Source organism: Rhinichthys klamathensis, unplaced genomic scaffold (assembly GCF_029890125.1).
Source record: "Rhinichthys klamathensis goyatoka isolate OS25496 unplaced genomic scaffold, OSU_Roscu_1.1 h1tg000023l_1, whole genome shotgun sequence".
In the NCBI taxonomy this organism is placed as follows: Eukaryota; Metazoa; Chordata; class Actinopteri; order Cypriniformes; family Leuciscidae; genus Rhinichthys; species Rhinichthys klamathensis.
In genome coordinates, this window is record NW_026606574.1 from 40,210 (window position 1) to 63,869 (window position 23,660).

A 23,660-nucleotide genomic window follows, 5' to 3' on the forward strand; every position below is an offset into this window, starting at 1 on the left:
TTACTACAGCTGCTCCGATTGGAAATGTATAACTGTCTCTGTATAATTGTCCAGACTTCCACTGGGAAGGAAATATAGAGACCGGACCTCTTGGAACTTTTATTGAATATTCCTGCTGTATATTTTATCTGCAAGAATAGCAAAATGGCCTAAATGTTTTCCACATAATAAGTGTAGTTTAGCTTTCCCTTGATTTAATATTTTATATATCCTGTTACAAGAGGAATATAGGACAAAATATATCCAGGTTTGTCAGCAGCCAATAACCATTATGTCATAACTCATGAGATCATGGTTCAAATTCAAGCCTGTACAGAGAAGCGGATATTTAATGTAATTGACAATAATTATATTATAATGATATAATATAATATAATTTATTTTAATATAATATATATTTGACATTTATTTTAATACCAAAAATTGCTGTTCTCTTGAACTTTCTAATTATCAAAAAATCCTGGAGAAAAATGGATTCCACAAAAACATTTAGCTGCACAACTGTTTTCAACTGTAATAATAATAATAAATGTTATACTAAAGCACCAAATTAGCATATTAGAATGATTTTTGAAGGTCTTTGACCTCTGCTGGAAATGTAGCTTTTCCATTAAAAGAATGTTACATTTTAAGATGCATAAAAATAGAAAACAGTATTTCACATATTTGTATTTTTGAACAAATAAATAGAGCTTTGGTGAGCATAATCCTGGGCTGAAACGTTTAAACGGCAGTGTATATGGACTCAACGCTAACAGACACTAACTAAAAAGCTACAAAACTAGTTTCATGGGGCCTCTGACTAACTAATAGTACTCTGGTCTGACGAACAACATGACATTGCTGTTGCTGTTCCTGATGCGTTTTTTTTATATATATTTTTTAACCCAACTCCATCAAAATACACAATTATTTTGGCACAGTAAAGCCTGTTTTGGCCCTAAAAATCCCTAAATCCCAGGTTTTGAGCTGTGCTGACTTCTAGTAGACTTTCAGGCACAAAGAAGATATTTCTCTCTCTACCTTTGGCTTTGGTTCATATAGCAAGAATTCAGCAAGTTAGGGGAGATTTACTCATATAGACCTCTGCATTCACCTTATCTCAGGTTTCCTGGGCAGCTCTCTTTCTCACTAAAAGAAACCATATCCTCCGTAGAGGACACTCTCAGGGGAGAATGGTCAAATAAGCCTATATCTCTGCATTGACTGAGGAGGGCACCGTAAGTATTTCAAATGTGACCCTTCTACTAATTTCATTTTATCTGTCTGTCCTTTTCTCAGATTATTGTGGCGTTCTGTTCTATGCACCTTTTGCATACTGTAATTGGCTGTGAATCAAAGACCTTAATCAATAAGAGAGCATGGCGAGTCATTTTCAATAAAGGCTTCCATTACTCCTCTGGGGCTGGCCGTCTGGAGCATTATCTTGCTGTGTTTCAAAACCTTGTGAGCTGCCTACCTAGACAGCATTTTTGAGACAGCACTTTCCATTCAGACCAAGTGGACTGTTTACCAAGACGTATTTGAAAGTTCAAGTCAAACGATACGAATCGAGTGAGTAGCCAACATAGTCAGCAGTTTTGGACATCATAATTACATACGAACCTAGTGAGCTGCCTTGTCAGCAATTTTTTGCATCATATAGACATTTTATTTAAATGATTTAAACCTTGTGAACTGCCTACCTAGTCAGCAATTTTAGGCATCATATAAGCACATTTGAATATTTGACTCAAACTAAATGAGCGCCCTATCTAGATGGCATTTTAGCAACCATACACGTTCAAACATTTGATTCAAATGAGTTCATTACCTAGACAGCATGTTTGGCTATTATAGTCATGTTTGAACAATCCATTTAAACAATTTGATTTGAGCATCATAGTTCAAGCCTTCCTTGAGAGTCTTTTTAGACATCGTAGACACATACAATCGATTCAAATGAATTTAACATGGGAAGCTGCCTACCTGTACAGCTACTTTTGGCAGTCATAGTCACATTTGAATGTTCTTTTTAAAAACTGAGCTGTCTCCATAGACGCATTTATATATTAGAATCAAATTGTACGGTGGCCGAGACAGCTCAACGCGCTGCAACTGAAGCAAACACATGCAAATAGAGAAAAACGCGTGCAAATAGAAAAAAACGCATGCAAATAGAAAAAAAAACACATGCAAATAGAAAAACACGCGTGCAAATAGAAAAAACACCAGCAAATTAAAAAAAACATCTTCATCAGTTTCACAACACACGTGTGCTCCAAATAAGGAAACGCGCTGCAAAAGTTCACAACACAACCAAATACAGAAAACAGCTGCAAATAACACAGACCACAACGGAAATGTTTCCAGGGGAACCAAATAAGTGACGAACCCGGCTGAGACGTGCTTATTGCTCGTGAGCTTCCCTATGCCATTCTCCCTTCGAAGGGCAGATTGCAGAGCCCTTTTGGAGTGAGCAAAGGTTCTAGTGTCCTGTTAGGCAGCCGTGTGGAGCGCACTTGATGAAGGGAGCAACTAAAGACAACGTGGGATGTTCACATGACAACGCAGCACGGTGTCCATCAGCTGGTCTTACGACAGAAATATGATGCTGTTAACATAACGGATGCAAATACATTTTTATTTTTAGTTTACAAAAAAAGCTTTTAAAATATGCGTTATATATCTGTGTCTCAACTTTAAAATTTTGGACCCTACATTACCTAACATTTCTTACGAAACTTTTCTTTATGAAAATGTAATAACATGAAACAATTTGTACAGTGTAACTGATGTAACTTATAGATAAATATCTTTCCTTCATGTTTTTCTTCTTTATCTTTTTTATTTATTTATTTTAGTTTCCAGCTCATTGTTCTTTTCTCATTTGTATTCTGATGACATTGAACATATTGTTAATACATTTTGTACATTGTATACAAGTTGTATGTCATAAAAAATGTAATCTCTGTATGTTTTACACAAACAAATAAATAAATAAACAAATAAATAAAGTATCATTTTAAGCTGTAAGCACCAGCACGCATAGATTTATGGATATCTATGCCGGCACGTCCCAGCCGGGTTCGTCACTTATTTGGTTCCCCTGGAAACATTTCCGTTGTGCTCTGTGTTATTTGCAGCGCGTTTATGTATTTGGTGGTGTTGTGAGTATTTGGAGCACACGTGTGTTGTGAAACTGATGAAGATGTTTTCTTAATTTGCAGGTGTTTTTTTAATTTGCACGCCTTTTTTTTATATTTGCATGCGTTTTTTTCTATTTGCATGCGTTTTATTTTATTTGCACGCATTGTTTTCTATTTGCATGTGTTTTCTTCTATTTGCATGCATTTTCTTCAGTTGCAGCGCGTTGAGCTCTCTCGGCCACCGTAAAATTGTCTGAACTTAGTGGAGCTTCCTTCTTGATAGCATTTTTTGAGGATAATAGTCTTCTTCTATGCGTTTGATTCAGTCCTAGTGAACTTTTATTACTTAAACAGCATTTTTGGACATTGGATAGATTCAAACAAATGATTCAATTTTGAATGCTCAATTCAAACGCTTCAAGCTTATTGAGCTGCCTGCAGTGTAAAGGTGTTTGTAATTTTTCCAAAAATGTAAAAACGCTACAGTAAAATCTGGTTAACTGTAAGTTAGCTTACCATATATTGTGGAAAAACTCTAAATGCTTTAACATTGCATTGTGTAATTCTACTGTAAAATACTGTCAGATTTATGTTTTTCCGCATGTAAGACTGTTATACTGTATGATTTATGGTGGAAAACAATAGTACACTCCCTGTGGCACATTATATTTTATATTAATCTTTTTTGTTTCTTATTTTTGTTATTAGTAATGTACATTAGGTTGTTCTGTTATGCAGTTCATGTTTATTGCAGTATTTTAGTGTCATGTGTTACCCTAGTGGTATTTTTATTTTCCTTGTTGTTTTTTACCCCTTTTTCACACTGTGTCTTTGTATGAACATTGACCATGTTTTATGAACAGTCCATTTACGATGAACTCTGATTCATCATGTGGCTTTCTATTTTCCCACATGTATTGTAATGGTGATTAGCAGTGCATTTTAAAGTAAAAAGCCAGTAAGAATCTAGGTGGGAAACTCTATTTCTCACTCTCAATTTATTATTGTGTTTCCATCTGACTTTCTTCCTCCATCACTCTTTCATCTTTTCAGCGGCATACTTTCTCTCTCTTTTTCACTCGTCACTGGATTAGTCAAAGGTCATTTTCCCAGCTGACTGATCTTGGCACGGCAGAGCGTTCACACCTCAGTGGTCCTGTTCAGTGCCAAAACCCAAACGTGTGCACAAGTGTCACACTAATGAAGATGGAACGTGGGCCTAATGCCATGAAGTAAATGTGTGTATACTTATGTGTGTGTATGTGTTTTCCCCCAACAGGCTTGTTAGAGAGAGCCGTCTCCTGCCTGCTATCTTTCAAGTCATAGAGGTAAGTGTGCTTCTGAGCTTTCTGGTTTCCTCTGTTTGCTTGATTTGGGAAGCAATGAAATTACCTGAAAATCAAAAGCTTTATGTAAATCTGAAAACACTATATTGGAGAAATTGGCCATGTTGCAGAAATGCATCAAAGTATTTTAGAAAGAAATAGTGGTAGTACTTGACCTGTCCTAGATAAACCTGTGCTATAACCTGTGTCAAAGTCCAATTGCAAAATATAAACTCACGATTGCAACTTTTTCTCACAATTCTGTTTATATTTGTTTATATCACAATTTCTGACTTTATTGCTTGCATTTCCGAGTTTATAACTCGCAATTCGGACTTTTTTTTCCATCCGATTTGTTAGATAAAAAGTCGCAAATACCTTTTTTATTTTCTATTCCGTGGAGGAAATAAGTTCCAAAAAACCCTACATAAACGTTGTACATATTTCTTATCATTTGTGTGCTGTAATCCAAGTCCTCTGAAACCATGATTTTTGTGAGAAATAGAAAGAGAATTAAATCGTTGTTCACTGAAAATTTTCACTGCATCCCCTTCACTGAAGCTCTCTTTTGCTCCATTCTATATTTTTGAACTGGCATCATGACACGTTAAGTTATGACATGCGTTAAAAAAAAGATGTTTTGCAGTCAGTGGTGTGAAACCAGACATGGCACATTGACGTGTCATTTAAGAATCTGAATGCTAATGAGATTACAGATATTCAATGGAGGGGAAAATTATCGGAAAATCACAAAATGAATGACTACGAGTTCCAAATTAAATGATTATCTGTTGATTAATTCCAAAATAAAAATGTTAATAAATCACCTTTTAAATGACGAGTCATTTTAGAATCTGAACGCTAATGAGATAACAGAGCTTTGATGGAGAGGAAAATGATCGGAAAGTTATGCCTTTATTTCTGTCTGTCACAAAATATACGACAAGGAGGTCCACTTAAAAATAAAACAAAGGTATCATTTATCACTGTATTCATTTCAAATTAAAAATGTTAATAAATTAAAATGTATCAAATGTATGTTTTCAAATTGAGAGATAAATAGACGTGTCTGAAACTAATTCACTTTTACAAATGTAATTAAATGTAACAATACAAATTAAAATAAAGGAATCTCTTTCCAAACTGACTAATAAAACTACTATTCAAAGTTTTGGGGGTCGGTTAGATATTTTATTGTATTTGAAAGAAGGCTCTTATGCTCACCCAGACTGCATTTTTTAAAATAAAAAACTACAGTAAAAACAGTAATATTTATTACAATTTAAAATAACTGTTTTATATTTTAATACTTATTTTAAATGACATTTAAGATACATTTCAAAATGTTATTTATCCCTGTGATGGCAAAGATGAATTTTCAGCAGCCATTTAGTCCTTTAACCTCTAGGGCCCTATTTTAACAATCTAAGCGCAATCTAAAGCACACGGCGCAAGTGCGCTTAGTGCACCGAATCCAGTTTTGCTAGTTAAACGACGGGAAAAATGTTCGGCGCGCCTGGTGCATGGTCTAAAACGGATTCGCTATTTACATTGCGGAATTTGCAAGCATAAAAACTGAACACTTCTCCAGAGAGGAAACGGATCTGCTCGTATGCGAGGTTAAAGCACGCAGGCAGACCATCTACGGGACAAGCCGGATTCCACCATATCTTTATGTACACAATAATAATCTTTCACATTGTAATCCTTTTTTTTTTTGGCATGTGGCAGTTTGTGTGCTGCTGTGCGTGTGTGTGTGTGTAATAAGCCGAGTGTACGCGCGTTGTGGACCACCCTATAGGCGCACATTACTAACGCGCTCTTTAAATAACAAAAAAAAGATTGCGCCATTGACTTTAGACCAGGTTTCAGTTGGTCAATTCTATTTCAATTGCCTCAAAATAGTAACGCGCCATCAATGCTCCTAAACACACCTCGTTTTCAGACCAGCATGGGCAAATGGGCGCAAATCCATTTGCTATTTAAACAACGTGGCACAGGACGTGAAAATGATAACTGCGTGTGGCTGAAACTAGCAAAAAACACTTGCGTCGTGCTTGGCGCTGCAGTGCGCCTGGTGTATGATAGGGCCCCTAGTCTTCAGCTTCACATGAACTTTCATAAATCATTCTAATATGCTGATTTGCTGCTCAAAAACATTTCTTCTTATCGATGTTGAAAACAGTCGCTTTATAATTTTGAGATTTTTTTTTTCATTATTCTAAATAGAAGTTGTTTGTTTTTGAACACTTGAATGCATCCTTGCAGAATATATTTCTTATGTTCTTAAAAACATATCAAATGTTTAATTAATTCATGTTTAAAATGTTAATTGTTACAATACAGTATTAATGGCATAGCATAACTTGTTAACGTATTTATAGGCATTTATATAAGGGCAAATTAGCTATATAAATGTGTGCGTTTGTGTAACAGTCAGACCTTTCCCTCTGAGCATGTTCCCATCCCAGTATCTATTGAGTTATTATGTAAATGAGCCAGTAGGGGTCTGACCTATCAGAGTGTAATGTGTAATTGGGTAGCAGAGTTAATGGAGTGTGGATGTGAGGCCTTTTCAACAGCAGGTTACATTCTCATTAGAGTGGACCCTACATCGACTGTTAACAGTCAACACCACCCCCACCCCTCGAAAACATACAAACACACACGCATACTTATTTCAAGTAGGCCACAGTGAACTGCAGTCTAACATATCGTCGCTCTCGGGCGGAAACCTCACATCTCCAAAACCGCTACTTTTCAGGAAATGGAAAATAAACACTGTATTTTTTAAATAATAAACACTGTGTTGTCAAAGGTGATATTGTGGTTTGGACCCCCCCCCCCCCTCCCAAAAAAATTAAACCACATAACTATTATGTTTACAAAAGAGCCGAGACACACAGAAACCGTATTACATGTTTTTTACTGAACTTCCTTCTTTTTTTCACATCCACGCATGCGCACACCATAAAACCTCGCACAGCTGATTCTATAACAACCAACACAGCTAGTTTACTTCATAATAGTAGCCCCCTTGTTATTCCCCTAACAGTGTGTAAATAAATGATTTTAGTTAATTATGTGATTGTGAACACAACATTTCCCCCTCCCTCCCAAGAACTGAACTTATGCAAAACTGAGTCCTTGCCAAAACAATTGAACAGTCCAATACCTAGTGCAAGGCCTACACTGTCACTCTGTGACAAAGTCCTTTAAAGGAACACTCCGACTTTTTGGGACTTTAGCCTATTCACCTTATCCCCCAGAGTTAGAAAAGTCCATACATACCTTTTTCATCTCCGTGCGTGCTATTAGTCTGTTTGACGCACCCACCGCTAGCCTAGCTTAGCACAAAGACTGGATGTAAATGGTTGCAGCTAGCATACTAATCCAAATAAGTGACAAAATAACGCAAACATGTTTCTATTTACATGTTGTGATTTGTATAGTCACAGAGTGTACAAAAAACAAAGTCACATGAGACACAGACATATTTTAACCGTATAAATACTGGGAACTATATTCTCTGAAGGCGACTATATTCTCTGAAGGCGAAACACTGCTACTTGGGCGGAGTGATAACCGCAGCACCTGAGACGCGCCGTGGTGAGGAGCAGAGAGCGCGTCTCAGGTGCTGCGGTTATCACTCCGCCCAAGTAGCAGTGCTTCGCCTTCAGAGAATATAGTTCCCAGTATTTATACGGTTAAAATATGTCTGTGTCTCATGTGACTTCGTTTTTTGTACACTCTGTGACTATACGAATCACAACATGTAAATAGCAAAATGTTTGCGCTATTTTGTCACTTATTTGGATTAGTATGCTAGCTGCAACCATTTACATCCAGTCTTTGTGCTAAGCTAGGCTAGCGGTGGGTGCGTCAGATAGAGTTACAGCACGCACGGAGATGAAAAAGGTATGTATGGACTTATCTAACTCTGGGGGATAAGGTGAATAGGCTAAAGTTTCAAAAAGTCGGAGTGTTCCTTTAAGTAAGCAGGGCGGACCCTGGCCCTTACGGGTCGGCCCTCCGCAACCTCAGGCTGCGGCCATTCCAGAACCGCTGGGCAGTTCCCCATAGCTGGACTTGTGGCACAGCCCGGCCCTGGATCTGACTGACGGCCAGGGGAAAGCAGGTGAGATTGCAGGTCAGGGGCAGGTTGCTGGGGCGCTGGTGACGGTACGGCCTGAGGAGTATGGGAAGCCTGCTGTGGCCCTGTACATATCGGCACCGGTGGAGGAGGGGCCGATGGCAGTGGAGCCACCATTTCCTCACCTGGGTTCCGCACTTTCCTCAGTCTTTTAGCATGCCATCGTGATCCGTCACTAAGCATGAATGTGGCTGGGCCCAGCTGGCGGTGCACCTGAAAGGGCTGGCTCCAGTATGAAGCCATCTTGTTGCCCCGATGTGGCCTACGTGCTCGAACCCAGTCACCTGCGGTAATAGCCGTGGCCTTGACCCTGTGTTTCCGATCAAAATACTGCTGCATCCGTTGCTGGTGTCGGTTTACAGCGGCTTTGGTCCGAGCCCGAGAGCTGCCGGCTGTAGGCACTGCCATGCCTTGTGCTTTAAGTCTGTCCAGTGGCAGTTCCATCTCCCGGCCCAGCATGAGGAGTGCTGGAGAGGCCCCGGTTGTAGCGTGTTGGCTGGCCCTGTAGTGCATTAAGGTTTGGTTGAGTGCTGTCCGGAATGTACACCCCTGAGACAGGTGGGCCCGGACGCCATTCTTTAGGCTCTGGTTGAACCGCTCCACACCGCCATTTGCTTGTGGATTGTAGTATGCTGTGCGGATGTGTTTGATTCCCCTATCACTGAGGAACTGAGAAAAGTCTGCAGAGATGAACTGGGGTCCATTATTATTATTATTTATTATTTACCTTTATTTAACCAGGTGAGCACATTGAGAACATTTTCTCATTTACAATGGCGACCTGGCCAAAAAAGCGTTGAGGAACAAAAACATAAGTTACACATATAATTACAAGACAGAGTAGTACTCAATTAACATAGAAGAAGATTACTATACAGATCCGTAGAGCAAGTACACAGATCAGGTTAGCATGTACAATGGTCCGACAGTAAATTTGCTAACAGTAATTTGAAAGTGATTAACGGGACAATGGATTCAAGTTTCAAAGATTTTTGGAGTGTATTCCAATCATTAGCAGCAGAGAACTGGAAGGAGAGGCGTCCAAAAGAAGTACGAGCTTTAGCAGCCACCAGGGTGATATACCTGCTTGAACGAAGGTTCATAGAGGGGATTGCTCTGGAAATTAATGATCGTAGATAAGGTGGGGTGTTACACAGTAAGCATTTATAAATAAAAAGATACCAATGTTTTTGACGCCGGGTATGTAATGAGGGCCAGCCGATTAAACTGTAAAGGTTGCAGTGGTGAGTGTTATATGGAGCATTGGTGACAAAACGGATGACACTATGATATACAACATCCAATTTCCTAAGGAGAGAATTTGAAGCGATTCTGTAAATAACATCACCATAATCAATAATTGGAAGAACAGTCATTTTCACAAAGGCAAGTTTGGCTGGGAAAGTAAAGGAGGCTTTATTACGAAATAAGAAGCCAATCCTAAATTTAATTTTAGCTTGAAGCTGATTGATGTGGGTCTGGAAAGAGAGTGAACAGTCTAACCAGACCCCTAAGTATTTATAGGTATCTACCTGCTCTATTGCAAACCCATCTAGTGTCATGATACTTTTTGAACAGTCAAATACAGTGTGAGATCGATTAAAAAACATAAATTTAGTTTTGCTAGAATTTAAAAGCAGTTGAAGGGAACGGAAAGAGCGTTGTACACTCACCGGCCACTTTATTAGGTACCCCATGCTAGTAACGGGTTGGACCCCCTTTTGCCTTCAGAACTGCCTCAATTCTTCGTGGCATAGATTCAACAAGGTGTTGGAAGCATTCCTCAGGGAGTTTGGTCCATATTGACATGATGGCATCACACAGTTGCCGCAGATTTGTCGGCTGCACATCCATGATGCGAATCTCCCGTTCCACCACATCCCAAAGATGCTCTATTGGGTTGAGATCTGGTGACTGTGGAGGCCATTTTAGTACAGTGAACTCATTGTCATGTTCAAGAAACCAATTTGAAATGATTAGAGCTTTGTGACATGGTGGAAGTAGCCATCAGAGGATGGGTACATGGTGGCCATAAAGGGATGAACATGGTCAGAAACAATGCTCAGGTAGGCCGTGGCATTTAAACGATGCCCAATTGGCACTAAGGGGCCTAAAGTGTGCCAGGAAAACATCTCCCACACCATTACACCACCACCACCAGCCTGCACAGTGGTAACAAGGCATGATGGTTCCATGTTCTCATTCTGTTTACGCCAAATTCTGACTCTAACATCTGAATGTCTCAACAGAAATCGAGACTCATCAGACCAGGCAACATTTTTCCAGTCTTCAACTGTTCAATTTTGGTGAGCTCTTGCAAATTGTAGCCTCTTTTTCCTATTTGTAGTGGAGATGAGTGGTACCCGGTGGAGTCTTCTGCTGTTGTAGCCCATCCGCCTCAAGGTTGTGCGTGTTGTGGCTTCACAAATGCTTTGCTGCATACCTCGGTTGTAACGAGTGGTTATTTCAGTCACTGTTGCCCTTCTATCAGCTCGAACCAGTCTGGCCATTCTCCTCTGACCTCTGGCATCAACAAGGCATTTCCGCCCACAGAACTGCCGCTCACTGGATGTTTTTTCTTTTTCGGACCATTCTCTGTAAACCCTAGAGATGGTTGTGCGTGAAAATCCCAGTAGATTAGCAGTTTCTGAAATACTCAGACCAGCCCTTCTGGCACCAACAATCATGCCACGTTCAAAGTCACTCAAATCAACTTTCTTCCCCATACTGATGCTCGGTTTGAACTGCAGGAGATTGTCTTGACCATGTCTACATGCCTAAATGCACTGAGTTGCCGCCATGTGATTGGCTGCTTAGAAATTAAGTGTTAACGAGCAGTTGGACAGGTGTACCTAATAAAGTGGCCGGTGAGTGTATATTATTGAAGCTTTCTTGGAGGTTTTTTAACACAGTGTCCAACACCGGGCCAGCTGTGTAAAGGATGGTATCGTCTGCATAAAGGTGAATCATTGAGTCTCCTGCAGCAAGAGCAACGTCGTTGATATATACAGAAAATAAAGTCGGCCCGAGGATTGAACCCTGAGGCACCCCCATAGAGACAGCCAGGGGACTGGAGAGTAGTCACTCTGACTTAACACATTGAAACCTATCTGAAAAATAATTTGTGAACCAAGCAAGACAATCATTTGAGAAACCTAGGTTTTTCAATCTATCAATTAGAATGTTGTGATTGACAGAATCAAAGACCTTGGCCAGGTCAATAAATACTGCTGCGTAATAGTGTCTTTGATCAAGAGCAGTTATGATGTCATTTATTACTTTAAGTGTAGCTGAAGTGCACCCGTGACCGGCTCGAAAACCTGATTGCATGTCAGAAAGACTGTGATGGGATTCGAGATGGTTGATAATTTGTTTATTAACAATTCTTTCGAAAACCTTTGAAATCCTTTTCCCATTATCTGTCGTGATGGCGCGAGGCATGCCCCAACGCGCGAACAAGACTTCTAGAATGTCTGTGATTACCTGGGTTGTGACAGTTCCAGCCGGAACCACTTCAGGCCATTTCGAATGGAGGTCGTACAGCACCACAAGGAAACGCTGATGATGGGGAATTCCACGACCATGGATCTCTCCACAGATGTCAAGCTGGAGATGTTCCCATGGGCGGGACGGCCATGGAACCGGCTGCAGAGAGGTTGGCACTGGAGGTCCAGTTTTCCCACTAAGGAGGCATGGCACACAATCTTTAACGAGGGCTTCAATATCGCGATCGATGCCTGGCCACCAGATGAGATCTCGGCATCGCTGTTTGAGTTTAACAATGCCTAGGCGCCCCTTGTGTGCCATGGATAGCACGTGGGCCCGCAGACTACAGAGCACCACGGTGCACAAGCCCCTGGAGACACAAACATCACCCCAACATGAAAGTTCATCACGCACCCTTGTGAATGGCATGAACTCGTCACAAACCTTTGCTGGCCATCCAGAGCGAATGTACGTGCGTAGCGAGGACAGTGTGGGGTCACGCTCTGACTCCTGCTGCAACTCCTCCAATGACACGGCCGACTGCAAGGCTGTGTGAAGCATGTGAATTAATTCAGTCTCTGTGTCCTCGTCAGGGGAGACCATGGGTGTGGGGGCATCGATGGAACGAGATAGTAAGTCGGCGACTACATTGTCCCTTCCGGGGGTAAATTTCAGTACATAGTCATATTGCCTCAGCCTTTCCCCCCATCTGTGCAGGCGCAGGGGTTTATGACCGGATCCAGATGCCGTCAGCAATGCGGTCAAGGCCTGATGGTCAGTCCTGAGGGTGAAACGCCGTCCGTAGAGGTAAAGGTGCCACCTCTCTGAAGCCCAAACACAGGCAAGCGCCTCACGTTCACCCACCGAGTAGCGCTGTTCTGTTGGTGTTAATGCCCTGGAGGCGAAGGCTACAGGTCTCTCCACCCCGTCCTGCACCTGTGAGAGGACTGCACCAATAGCCCGATCTGAAGCATCACAGGTGACTAGAGTCAGACATTCAGGGTTGAAGTGGGCTAGTACAGGAGGTGTTGTGAGCTGGGCTTTCAGTGTTTGTACGGCCTCAGAACATGCTGTAGTCCAGTGCCATTGCTCTTCTTTTTTAAGCACCTGGCGGAGGGGTGCAGTGGTCTGTAAGTAGTGGGGCAGGAAACGGAGGTAGTAGGCCGTCATGCCTAAAAGTGAGGCCACTTGAGAGGCTGAGGTCGGCTCTGGAATCCTGTGTATGGCATCGACATTGGACTGTAGAGGGGAAATCCCTTTGGCTGACAAGCGGAACCCAACAAAGTCGATGGCTGGGGCAGCGAAGCAGCATTTTTCTGGGTTCATAGTCAGGTTGTTCTGAAGAAGGGCTTGAGCCACCCTCTGGAGGTGCTTGTTGTGTGTCTCGATGTCTTGGGCATGAATAACAATGTCATCCAGAAAGACCGCTACCCCAGGGATGCCGGCCAGTATTGTGCTCATCACCTTCTGAAAGCAGCTAGGGGCGGAGCTTAATCCAAAGGCCATTCGAGTGTACCGGAACACCCCAGCATGCGTCACGAAAGCAGTGAGGTCCCTGCTGGCTGGGTGGAGTGGTACCTGCAGGTAGCCCTGATGCAAGTCAAGCTTTGTGAAGACTTTTGAGCCGTGAAAGTGTGCGGTGAGCTCCTCTGAGGTGGGCAAAGGATATCTGTCTGGAATAACTGCCTTATTCACCAAGCGTAGGTCCACGCATATTCTTATTCCCCCAGCTTTTTTCTTTGCAATGACTAGGTTTGAAATCCATGGAGCAGCGTTGACTGGTTCAATAATTCCCATGTCCAGGAGTGTCTCAAGTTCGCGGATGACCTCGTCTCTCAAGGCAAAGGGGATCCTGCGCAGGGGCTGGATGACAGGTGACACCTCCGGGTTCACCAGAGGCCTGTGTGTGAAGGCTGAAAGACAGCCTAGTCCATCGAACAGAGCCGGCCACCTTTGCTGCCAAGTGGAGGTGATGTGGTGAATGTCGGAGCCAGCATCATCCCGGAGCGTGAACCCCAGGCCTGTGAACAGGTCCAGGCCTAGAAGGTTGGCTCCCCTCCTCGTAATGTGAAAGGGAAAAGATGGTAGGTGCTTGGAGCCATAGTGGACCGGCACGTGGAGCACACCTAGGATGTCAATCCTGGAGCTGTCATAGCCACATAGAGCGGTGGCAGGATGATCTAATGGCAGGTGAGAGAAAAACTTAAAGTAAGTGCTTGAATTTAGGAGCGATGCAGCCGCACCAGTGTCCATTAATAAGGGTAGGGTTACGTCGGCTAACTGGACGGTACATGTTTTGAACGCCACCTGACCGGCAGTCACATTTCGGATCTCTGTATAGTTGTGCTGAGCTGGTGGAGGTCCAGTGTGTTGTGGGAGCGTGGCCGGGGCTGAACGGCACATCTTGGCAAAATGGTTGTGCTTCAGACAGTTTCTACATTGTTGTCCTTTGGCAGGAAAATGCTGTGCCTTAGAATTGTGTGATTTAGAACCACAGTTACCACATACCTCTGCAGTTCGCCTATCGTTCTGTCTCTGCGTGAATTGTACTGGGAAACCTTGCTCTGAACCCCGACTGTCATATGAGGAGTGCATGCTGGTGTGATAGGCAGGCTGTAACTGCTCTGTAGCTCTGTCCGCGAGTGGCCGCGCGCCTGCTAGCTGAGACGTGGATTCCATGGCTGTCTCGATCTGCAGCGCTATCTCCACAGCTCTGCTTAAAGTCAAATCGTCTGCTTCTAGTAACAGCTTTTCTCTTGTTTTCTCACACGATGTCCCCTCAATGAACTGGTCCTGAATTATTTGATCTTGCAAAGCCCCATAATCACACAAGCGCGCCATGTCTTTCAAGTTTGTCACGTAGCTTCGAACAGACTCACCGGGTCGTTGCAGGCGCTTCCGAAGTTTATACCGACGGAGTAAAGTCCTTTGGTGGCCAGTGAAATGGGTCGTCAAGAGGGTAACTGCAGCATCATAGTCGTTGGGCGTCCCAAGATTGCGAAAAATGCGTTGCCCCTCCACTCCCAGACAGTGGCGGAGGAGCGCCATTTTCCTCTTGTCGGTAATGTCATCAAAGCCTAACGCGTCCAGGTAGACCGTGAAACTCTCCAGCCAGTTTGCCCATGGAACTGGAGGATCTCCGGGGACGGCAAGAAAGTGTGCAGGCGGGGGTAAACCAAATTCAGCCATCCTCGTCGCCAATATTATGTTTACAAAAGAGCCGAGACACACAGAAACCGTATTACATGTTTTTTTACTGAACTTCCTTCTTTTTTCACACCCACGCATGCGCACACCATAAAACCTCGCACAGCTGATTCTATAACAACCAACACAGCTAGTTTACTTCATAATAGTAGCCCCCTTGTTATTCCCCTAACAGTGTGTAAATAAATGATTTTAGTTAATTATGTGATTGTGAACACAATAACGAAACTCTTCTAAATTAGCACAGCGAAACATTAAGCACAATTAAATATCACACTTAATATTAATCTTGTACAAAAAAAAAGAATATTTATTTTACATTATAATTTTTGTATTTACTCTCCCTTTCAAGTGTCATGATTTGTCTAAATTAAAAGAAAACAAGTTCATAAAACTCAAAACAATGAAACAATTCAGATTACTTGAGATATGTCAGTTTGGTGAACAAAAAAAAAAGTTCTAAATACTCATAAAAGTTCATTTGATTGAACTGATTTGTTGAATTTAAGTTTACCCTACTCAAACTAATTAATTATTTTGAGCATTAGGCGAATTTCAATGAATTTCACACATACGTGATTTGTCTGTCCTTGGAACGTCTACATCTGAGGCAGTAAGTGCATCGCATTACATTTTCAAAAATGTACAGGTTATGGAGTTTACTGTACAGTAGCTCTGTTTTCTGTCATTTGGTCCAAATCTCATTATAAAAGATGAAGTACTTCGCACAGGCTATTTAAGACCGTATTGGTTATGACTCGACAACAAATAGATTAAGACACTCTTCTCTGCTCCTCAAAAACATACAACTTTAGCCTTTATATATAGTGTGTTTCTTGAGTAAAAGAAATAAATAATTACCCTTGCATTGAAAACAAGCTGAGATGGTCTAAAATGTGTGCGGCGGCACTTCATTCAAGATTGAGGCTGGGTGGAGTTATGAGGTTTTACAGACAGTTGGCGGATCCAATGGAGTTACGAAGTTTAGTCACAAGCTCTTTTTAATACTTTCCATTGGTGAGTATTTGCAAAAAGCCAAAGACAGACGTAAAGGGTGACCAATAGTAATGATTTATTAAAAAAAGACAAAATATGGAGACATCAACAATATCTGAAGAGCTTGGCAAAAAAAAATGCTATATATATATGTTTTTTTTTTTTTTTTTTTTTTTTACTTTCGATAAATGGTCATTGTTGAGCTGCCCAGCAGTAATTCAGAGCCTGCAGATTTTCAAGAAGTATCTGATGATTGAGCCTTTGACGTTCCCATTACCTGAAGTGAAAAATTGCCATTGCATTAAAAGAACTGTTCAAGGTTAATGCTTCATGCACTGTAATTTCATTTTCCAAAGCATATACATTTTCATCAGCCAAGCCAACCAAATAAAAATCAAGTATTTTTTGGCCATTTTTATGCAAAAAATGATGGTAACACTTTAAAATAAGGTCCCATTAGTTAACATTAGTTAATACATTAATTAACAAAGAACAATACATTTGTTACAATATTTATTCATCTTTGTTAATGTTAGTTAATTAACAATAGTAAAGATTAAGAAATGAAGTTTAGTCAACATGAACTACAACTGAAAAATACATCTAATGTAGTTAACTAATGTGTACAAATGGAACTTGATTGAAAAGTGTTACCAATATTATTAACACAATGTCAACAAGTAACAAGTCAGCAATGCATTAATACAACTGAGAATATTACATCTGAAAGTCAAAATCAGTGGCAGTTACTTCCTCACCATGCAATGAGCTGACTGAACACACCTGTTGTCTTCATTTACCCGATTTCCCTCTCTTATGCACTGACCTGTGGTCTGTAATCACATTTGCTGCTGATTTTAACACCGTGCCTAGCCTGGTTAAAACCAGACCATTCTCAGCTGTAACTGAGTTAGGGTCTGGCAAAGCGTCATAGACAAATCATTTCCAGAGGGACTCACCAACGGACGTCGCGGATAGACCTAAACCCAATCGGAGCGATGAAGGAGATGACGTATGCAGAGCAGCGGAGAAACATCTCCGTGTGTTGTTCTTTGCTCGGTTTTTAACAAAAAGGAAAAGTTCAAATCGCTTAAAACAGACGCGATAGCTGATTCGAACGAGTGATGTTCGACGGCGGCATCCATCTTTGTAATGTAGGCTACAAAATCTGCTTCAAAATCCCAGCGCTGTCGTCATCGTGTAAAGCCCGCCCCAACGTTTCTGATTGGTGCCGCGATTTCGACGGATTGGAAATGAGCTTGAATGAGCTCTTTGCCAGACTAACTTTCAGAGCAAATCTAAATTTGCCGGAAGTTGTCTGGGTTTTCCCAGGCTACACCGTGCCAGTAAGGTGGGCTCATCTCAGACCTGTACGTCCATCTGTGTTTGTCTTTTTTCTTTTTTTTTTTTTGCAGATAGCATTTGTTTTGGCAATTCTCCAGCAGTATAGCAAAGCAGTTAAGCTCCACTTTATTTGGTCAGTTGCTGTTGTCTGGCTTGAGATTAAATCAAACAGCGGTTTTGGTTTTTCAAGTGTGCTAATTTTCATATTGATAAATTCATTAAATTTGAGCTCTGCCTCAGTAGATAATTCCTGAACTATTTGGTAAGGATACACCGATAAAATATTCTGGCCAGTATTGATTACAAAGTAATTAGTCGTGCTTACTAAGTCAAGCATTAGTATTACTTATTGCTCATACTTGGATTTGTTTTTTCTCTCAGCATTTTCTTTTCTAAGCATTCTGACTTGCGTTCTTGCTTCTATTTTGCCTGAGGGGGCAATTAAAATAGATTAAAAGTTTCGTAGATTTCATTGGAATGAGTAATATCTAGAGATAGATAATGAGTCATATCTAGAGATCATGATAATCATTGGTTTGTCCTATTATGCTTTTTTTAATATTACCTTTCATGCAGTGCATATAGCTGCTTGTGAATGTAAAAGGTCTGCAAAGTTTTAAAGATCAAAGTGCATGACAAATAATAACATTATTGTCTCCTTAAAGGTGCAATGTGTAAAGAATTTGAGTGTCTATTAACAGAAATGCAATATGACATCCATAACTATGTGTTCAGTGGTGTATAAAGAACTTACTTAATAAACCGTAATGTTTTTATTACCTTAGAATGAGATATTTATATCTACATAACCGCGGGCACCCCCTTCTATGAAGGTCGAAATATTGTGACGTCATGTTTCTACCGTAGCCGACAGCGAACAAACGTCGTTTCGTCACTACATTGAAAGAGAAGCCGCAGAAAGCTAGAAGCTAGCCATAAACACCGTGAGTAGTGACTTTTCCCTTGTCAGTGGTGTAATCCAACTAAAATATGTAGTTGGATTGTTTCATGTAACTCAGTTCTTCTCCCTCGCTGTGTTATGGCTTTGCTATGTGGGGATAAATGTGCTGGTTACGTTCGTGAGACAGCTGATTAGTACTCTTGTCATTGACCGTAAAACAGTAACTGTTATGTTACAGGAATCACCAACCCGTCGATCGCGGTCGACAAGTCGATCTTGGAAGCATTTTAAGTCGATCGCGAAGAGTTTTCAAAATCAGAGAAAAAAAGCCAATTGTGTGTAGTAAATGGTGTCTAGGGGATGCGGAGGTGCGCGCGCTGTTACAATCACGTCATTTTTGCCACGCGCACCTTTGCACTCATTCGGACGCGTCCAGTATAAACAAGGCTTTACGCTTTAACCAGCTCAGCCACAGTAACAGCTCATATTAGCCAGCTAAACCTTTACTACCCTGTTAGAAAAAAAATATGTAGTTGGATAGTTTCATGTGGTTCTTCTCCCTCGCTGTATTATGGGTTTGCTATGTGGGGAGAAATGTGCTGGTTACGTTTGTGAGACAATCAGCTGATTACTATTATTATATTATATATTAAGACCCTTCATCCTCACCTGACTATGGCTTTGTAAACTTTATCCATGATGTGGTTTATAATGGACTGTGGTACAGAAACAATGACAATGTTACACACTCTTGGTTTACTCTGGCTATTCTCTGCTGTCTCAGACGACAATGTTTGTCCCGTTTTAGCCACCGTAGCTTCTTCGAAAGGGAGGGGTGAGCAGTGGGCTGAGCCCTTAGTGCAAACTCGCAACCGAAACGCTAGATGTCGCTAAAAATCACACACTGCACCTTTAAAGAAATAATTGATTCTGAACTGCCAAAACGCATTAGTAATTCCAGTCTCACTTCCTGTTACATACCTATGGAAAAATGTTAAAATTTGCATAATTGAAGCCTATGGTCTTCAATGGCTGCTTACAAACAATGTCTACTTTGCCCTGCCCTTAAACACTGTAGTTGTAGCTGAGGCCTGGAAGAGTTTGGTTTGTGTTGTCGATATGTCAAGAAGACGCTGTTTTCTACACAGTGGTGGACGAAGTACACACACCATGTACTTGAGTAAAAGTAAAGATACTCAAGGTAAAATATTACTCAAGTAAAAGTAGAAGTGCTGCCTTTAAACATTCACTTGAGTAAAAGTACAAAAGTATTTGCCTTCAAATGTACTTAAGTATCCAAGTACTTTGATTTTTTTTATGGCTATAATGTTCTATTATAATTTGTCACAAGACTCTTGCTTAACTCAGTCTAATTGACTAATCTAAGTGAAGTCTAATGTCACTCTTGGCACACCAATCTATTAATGAAATGACATTAATTAGTATATATATGTATATATATTTGAATTGAGTTAATTTTTTGTGCGTTTCATTTTGGAGGGAAGGGGACTGTTCCCATAAGGTATAAAACATTTACAGTATTTACTGTATATATTTTTCTCCAGCGCCTATGGTCATAATTATTAACATCTTAATATTATGATACATTCAACGCCATTAAATATATATACATACACACACACACATATATTCACACGCGCACACACACGCACACACACACACACACACACACACATATACACTCACCGGCCACTTTATTAGGTACCCCATGCTAGTAACGGGTTGGACCCACTTTTGCCTTCAGAACTGCCTCAATTCTTCGTGGCATAGATTCAACAAGGTGCTGGAAGCATTCCTCAGGGAGTTTGGTCCATATTGACATGATGGCATCACACAGTTGCCGCAGATTTGTCGGCTGCACATCCATGATGCGAATCTCCCGTTCCACCACATCCCAAAGATGCTCTATTGGGTTGAGATCTGGTGACTGTGGAGGCCATTTTAGTACAGTGAACTCATTGTCATGTTCAAGAAACCAATTTGAAATGATTAGAGCTTTGTGACATGGTGGAAGTAGCCATCAGAGGATGGGTACATGGTGGCCATAAAGGGATGGACATGGTCAGAAACAATGCTCAGGTAGGCCGTGGCATTTAAACGATGCCCAATTGGCACTAAGGGGCCTAAAGTGTGCTAGGAAAACATCCCCCACACCATTACACCACCACCACCAGCCTGCACAGTGGTAACAAGGCATGATGGTTCCATGTTCTCATTCTGTTTACGCCAAATTCTGACTCTAACATCTGAATGTCTCAACAGAAATCGAGACTCATCAGACCAGGCAACATTTTTCCAGTCTTCAACTGTTCAATTTTGGTGAGCTCTTGCAAATTGTAGCCTCTTTTTCCTATTTGTAGTGGAGATGAGTGGTACCCGGTGGAGTCTTCTGCTGTTGTAGCCCATCCGCCTCAAGGTTGTGCGTGTTGTGGCTTCACAAATGCTTTGCTGCATACCTCGGTTGTAACGAGTGGTTATTTCAGTCACTGTTGCCCTTCTATCAGCTCGAACCAGTCTGGCCATTCTCCTCTGACCTCTGGCATCAACAAGGCATTTCCGCCCACAGAACTGCCGCTCACTGGATGTTTTTTCTTTTTCGGACCATTCTCTGTAAACCCTAGAGATGGTTGTGCGTGAAAATCCCAGTAGATTAGCAGTTTCTGAAATACTCAGACCAGCCCTTCTGGCACCAACAATCATGCCACGTTCAAAGTCACTCAAATCACCTTTCTTCCCCATACTGATGCTCGGTTTGAACTGCAGGAGATTGTCTTGACCATGTCTACATGCCTAAATGCACGTAGTTGCCGCCATGTGATTGGCTGCTTAGAAATTAAGTGTTAACGAGCAGTTGGACAGGTGTACCTAATAAAGTGGCCGGTGAGTGTATATATATATATATATATATAGCCTATATTCTATATTCTATGTTATGGGAGCAGCCAATTTCCCTCCAAAATTAAACACAAAAACGTATTAATGCAGCGTTTCTGCTAGGCTGCTCCCTAGAAAAAAAAAAGCTATCATAAGCAAGTCATTTTAGTGGCAACGTAATGTACATTATGCGTCAATACTTACCAATAATTGTTGCAATAATAGCTGCTGCTCTCTGTCCCGCTTAAAATCATTGTCAACGCGATTTGTTTGGAACTATTGAGAGCTACACGAATAACGTGACGGCGAGATCACAGACACAACCATCTACGTATGTTCGCAACTCTGATATTTAACGGCTCTGGTTCGCGCTTAGTAGATTCCGCCAAGGCAAGTTCAAAACAAAGCGCGCGCGCTGTACTGTGATTGGTGGTTTGACCAGTTACGGTTTTAACCACTCATAAATAAAAAGGAACGACTGATTTTGAAAATGTAGTAGAGTAAAAAGTAAGATATTTGACTTTGAAATGTAGTGGAGTTAAAGTAAAAGTCTCCCAAAATTTAAATACTTGAGTAAAGTACAGATATGCAAAAAAGCTACTTAAGTACAGTAACGAATTACATTTACTTCGTTACTGTCCACCACTGTTTCTACACTACTAAAGCAAATTCACTTTGCATCAACTTCAAAAGGATGAGGACTCGCACTAGAATTGATACGGGGGGGGAAACTACTGTGAGTACCACTGTGTAACAAGCAATGATGAAGCCTCCAGAGCTAAAATTCAGATATGGTAATGTTCGTTTCCGACACGTGCTGTAAGCGGTAGACCAATCACAACAGAATCTGACATCGGACCAATCAGAGTAGAGTTGTCTCGAGGAAAGGAGGGGTTTAGGGTTTAACCGATTTCAGACTGTTTGAGAAATTAGGTTATGTGGTATGTATATTATGAGAAAATTAAAGTTTTTTTTTATTTTTATTTTTTATCTTTGATACATTTAAATCTATTGTAGGACACCTAAAGAAAACTTTAAAATAGCATAATAAGGGCACTTTAAATGAAAAAGCTGTAGGTGTGCTCTGTTTAGAAAATGTCTCAAAAATTGAGAGAGGATGTTATGGAATGAACAACTCTTGCGATAAATGAGATGTAGACTATTACACTTAAGCAGTTCCATTTGAAAGGCCATGATTTATTGTTGATAGTCACAGCTAAAGGTCAAGGCAAGATGCACAGCATCTCTAAACAAGCAGTGCTGTACAGTGTTGTTGCACTGTACACTGAATTCTGAAATCAGTTTTGTTCTTTTTTTTCATGTGTGGTTTGGTGTGCATAAATTTATGAATTATATAGACGACTTGTTTCATTTGGTTATTAGGTGTCCTTTTGGGGTCTTCAAGTGTCCTTTTTTGGAAAGACACCTACATTTACCTTGAAAAAAGCTTGCAGAAAATACAGTTTTGTGAGAATCATCCTTCAATCTGATAGTTTACTTTGCTGGATATAGGAAATGATGAAAAAATAAACGCATTAAACAAGATAAATGATGTATGCTTAAAGGGAGAGTTGAATGGGGGACAAGTGAATGGGGTACAAGATTTTGAAGCCCAAAAAAGTGCATCCATCCATCATAAAAGTAATCCATACGACTCTATGGGGGTTAATAAAGGCCTTCTGAAGTAAAGCGATGGGTTTTTGTTAAAAAAAAAAAATCCATATTTAAAACTAAAATAGACTAATTAGACTAAAATACCAGAGTAACCCCTGATGCAATGTTGGATTAGCGTAAGCTTTGACAGCTCTCGCGGTTCAAACAAATAGAGCTGGGCAACAAACTCCAGCTCCTCTTCTCTTATTTCAAAATCCTCTGAGATTTCTCTTTAAAAATTCGAATTTTATGGCGCTTTTCCACTACACAGTACCAGCTCGCCTCGGCTCGGCTCGGCTCGACTCGACTCGCCTTTGTTTGGTTTTCCACTGTGTAAAAGTTGTACCTGTAGCTACCTGCTTTCGGGTACTTTTTTTCGTACCACCTCCGGCGAGGTTCTAAGCGAGCTAAGCCGATACTAAAATGTGACGTGAAAACAATGCCGACTGCTGATTGGTCACAGAGAATCTGCGTCATCATTGCACGCGCCAGATGGAGTATCCAGAATAACCCCGCCATTTTTAAATAGTTTGGCCAGAGATAGTTACTAAACTTACTACTATTATTATGGC

General features: G+C 40.9%; 1 protein-coding gene across 1 annotated transcript in view; it reads left to right on the forward strand.

Moving 5' to 3' along the window:
• The window catches only part of LOC130077435 (serine/threonine-protein kinase ULK4-like), a 143,932-nt gene that overhangs the window by 35,332 nt on the left and 84,940 nt on the right, over positions 1 to 23,660 (forward strand). Inside the window, exon 9 of the mRNA XM_056242675.1 lies at positions 4,408 to 4,456. Within this exon, the coding sequence (XP_056098650.1) occupies positions 4,408 to 4,456 (49 nt within the window). The remainder of the gene's footprint in view (positions 1 to 4,407; positions 4,457 to 23,660) is intronic.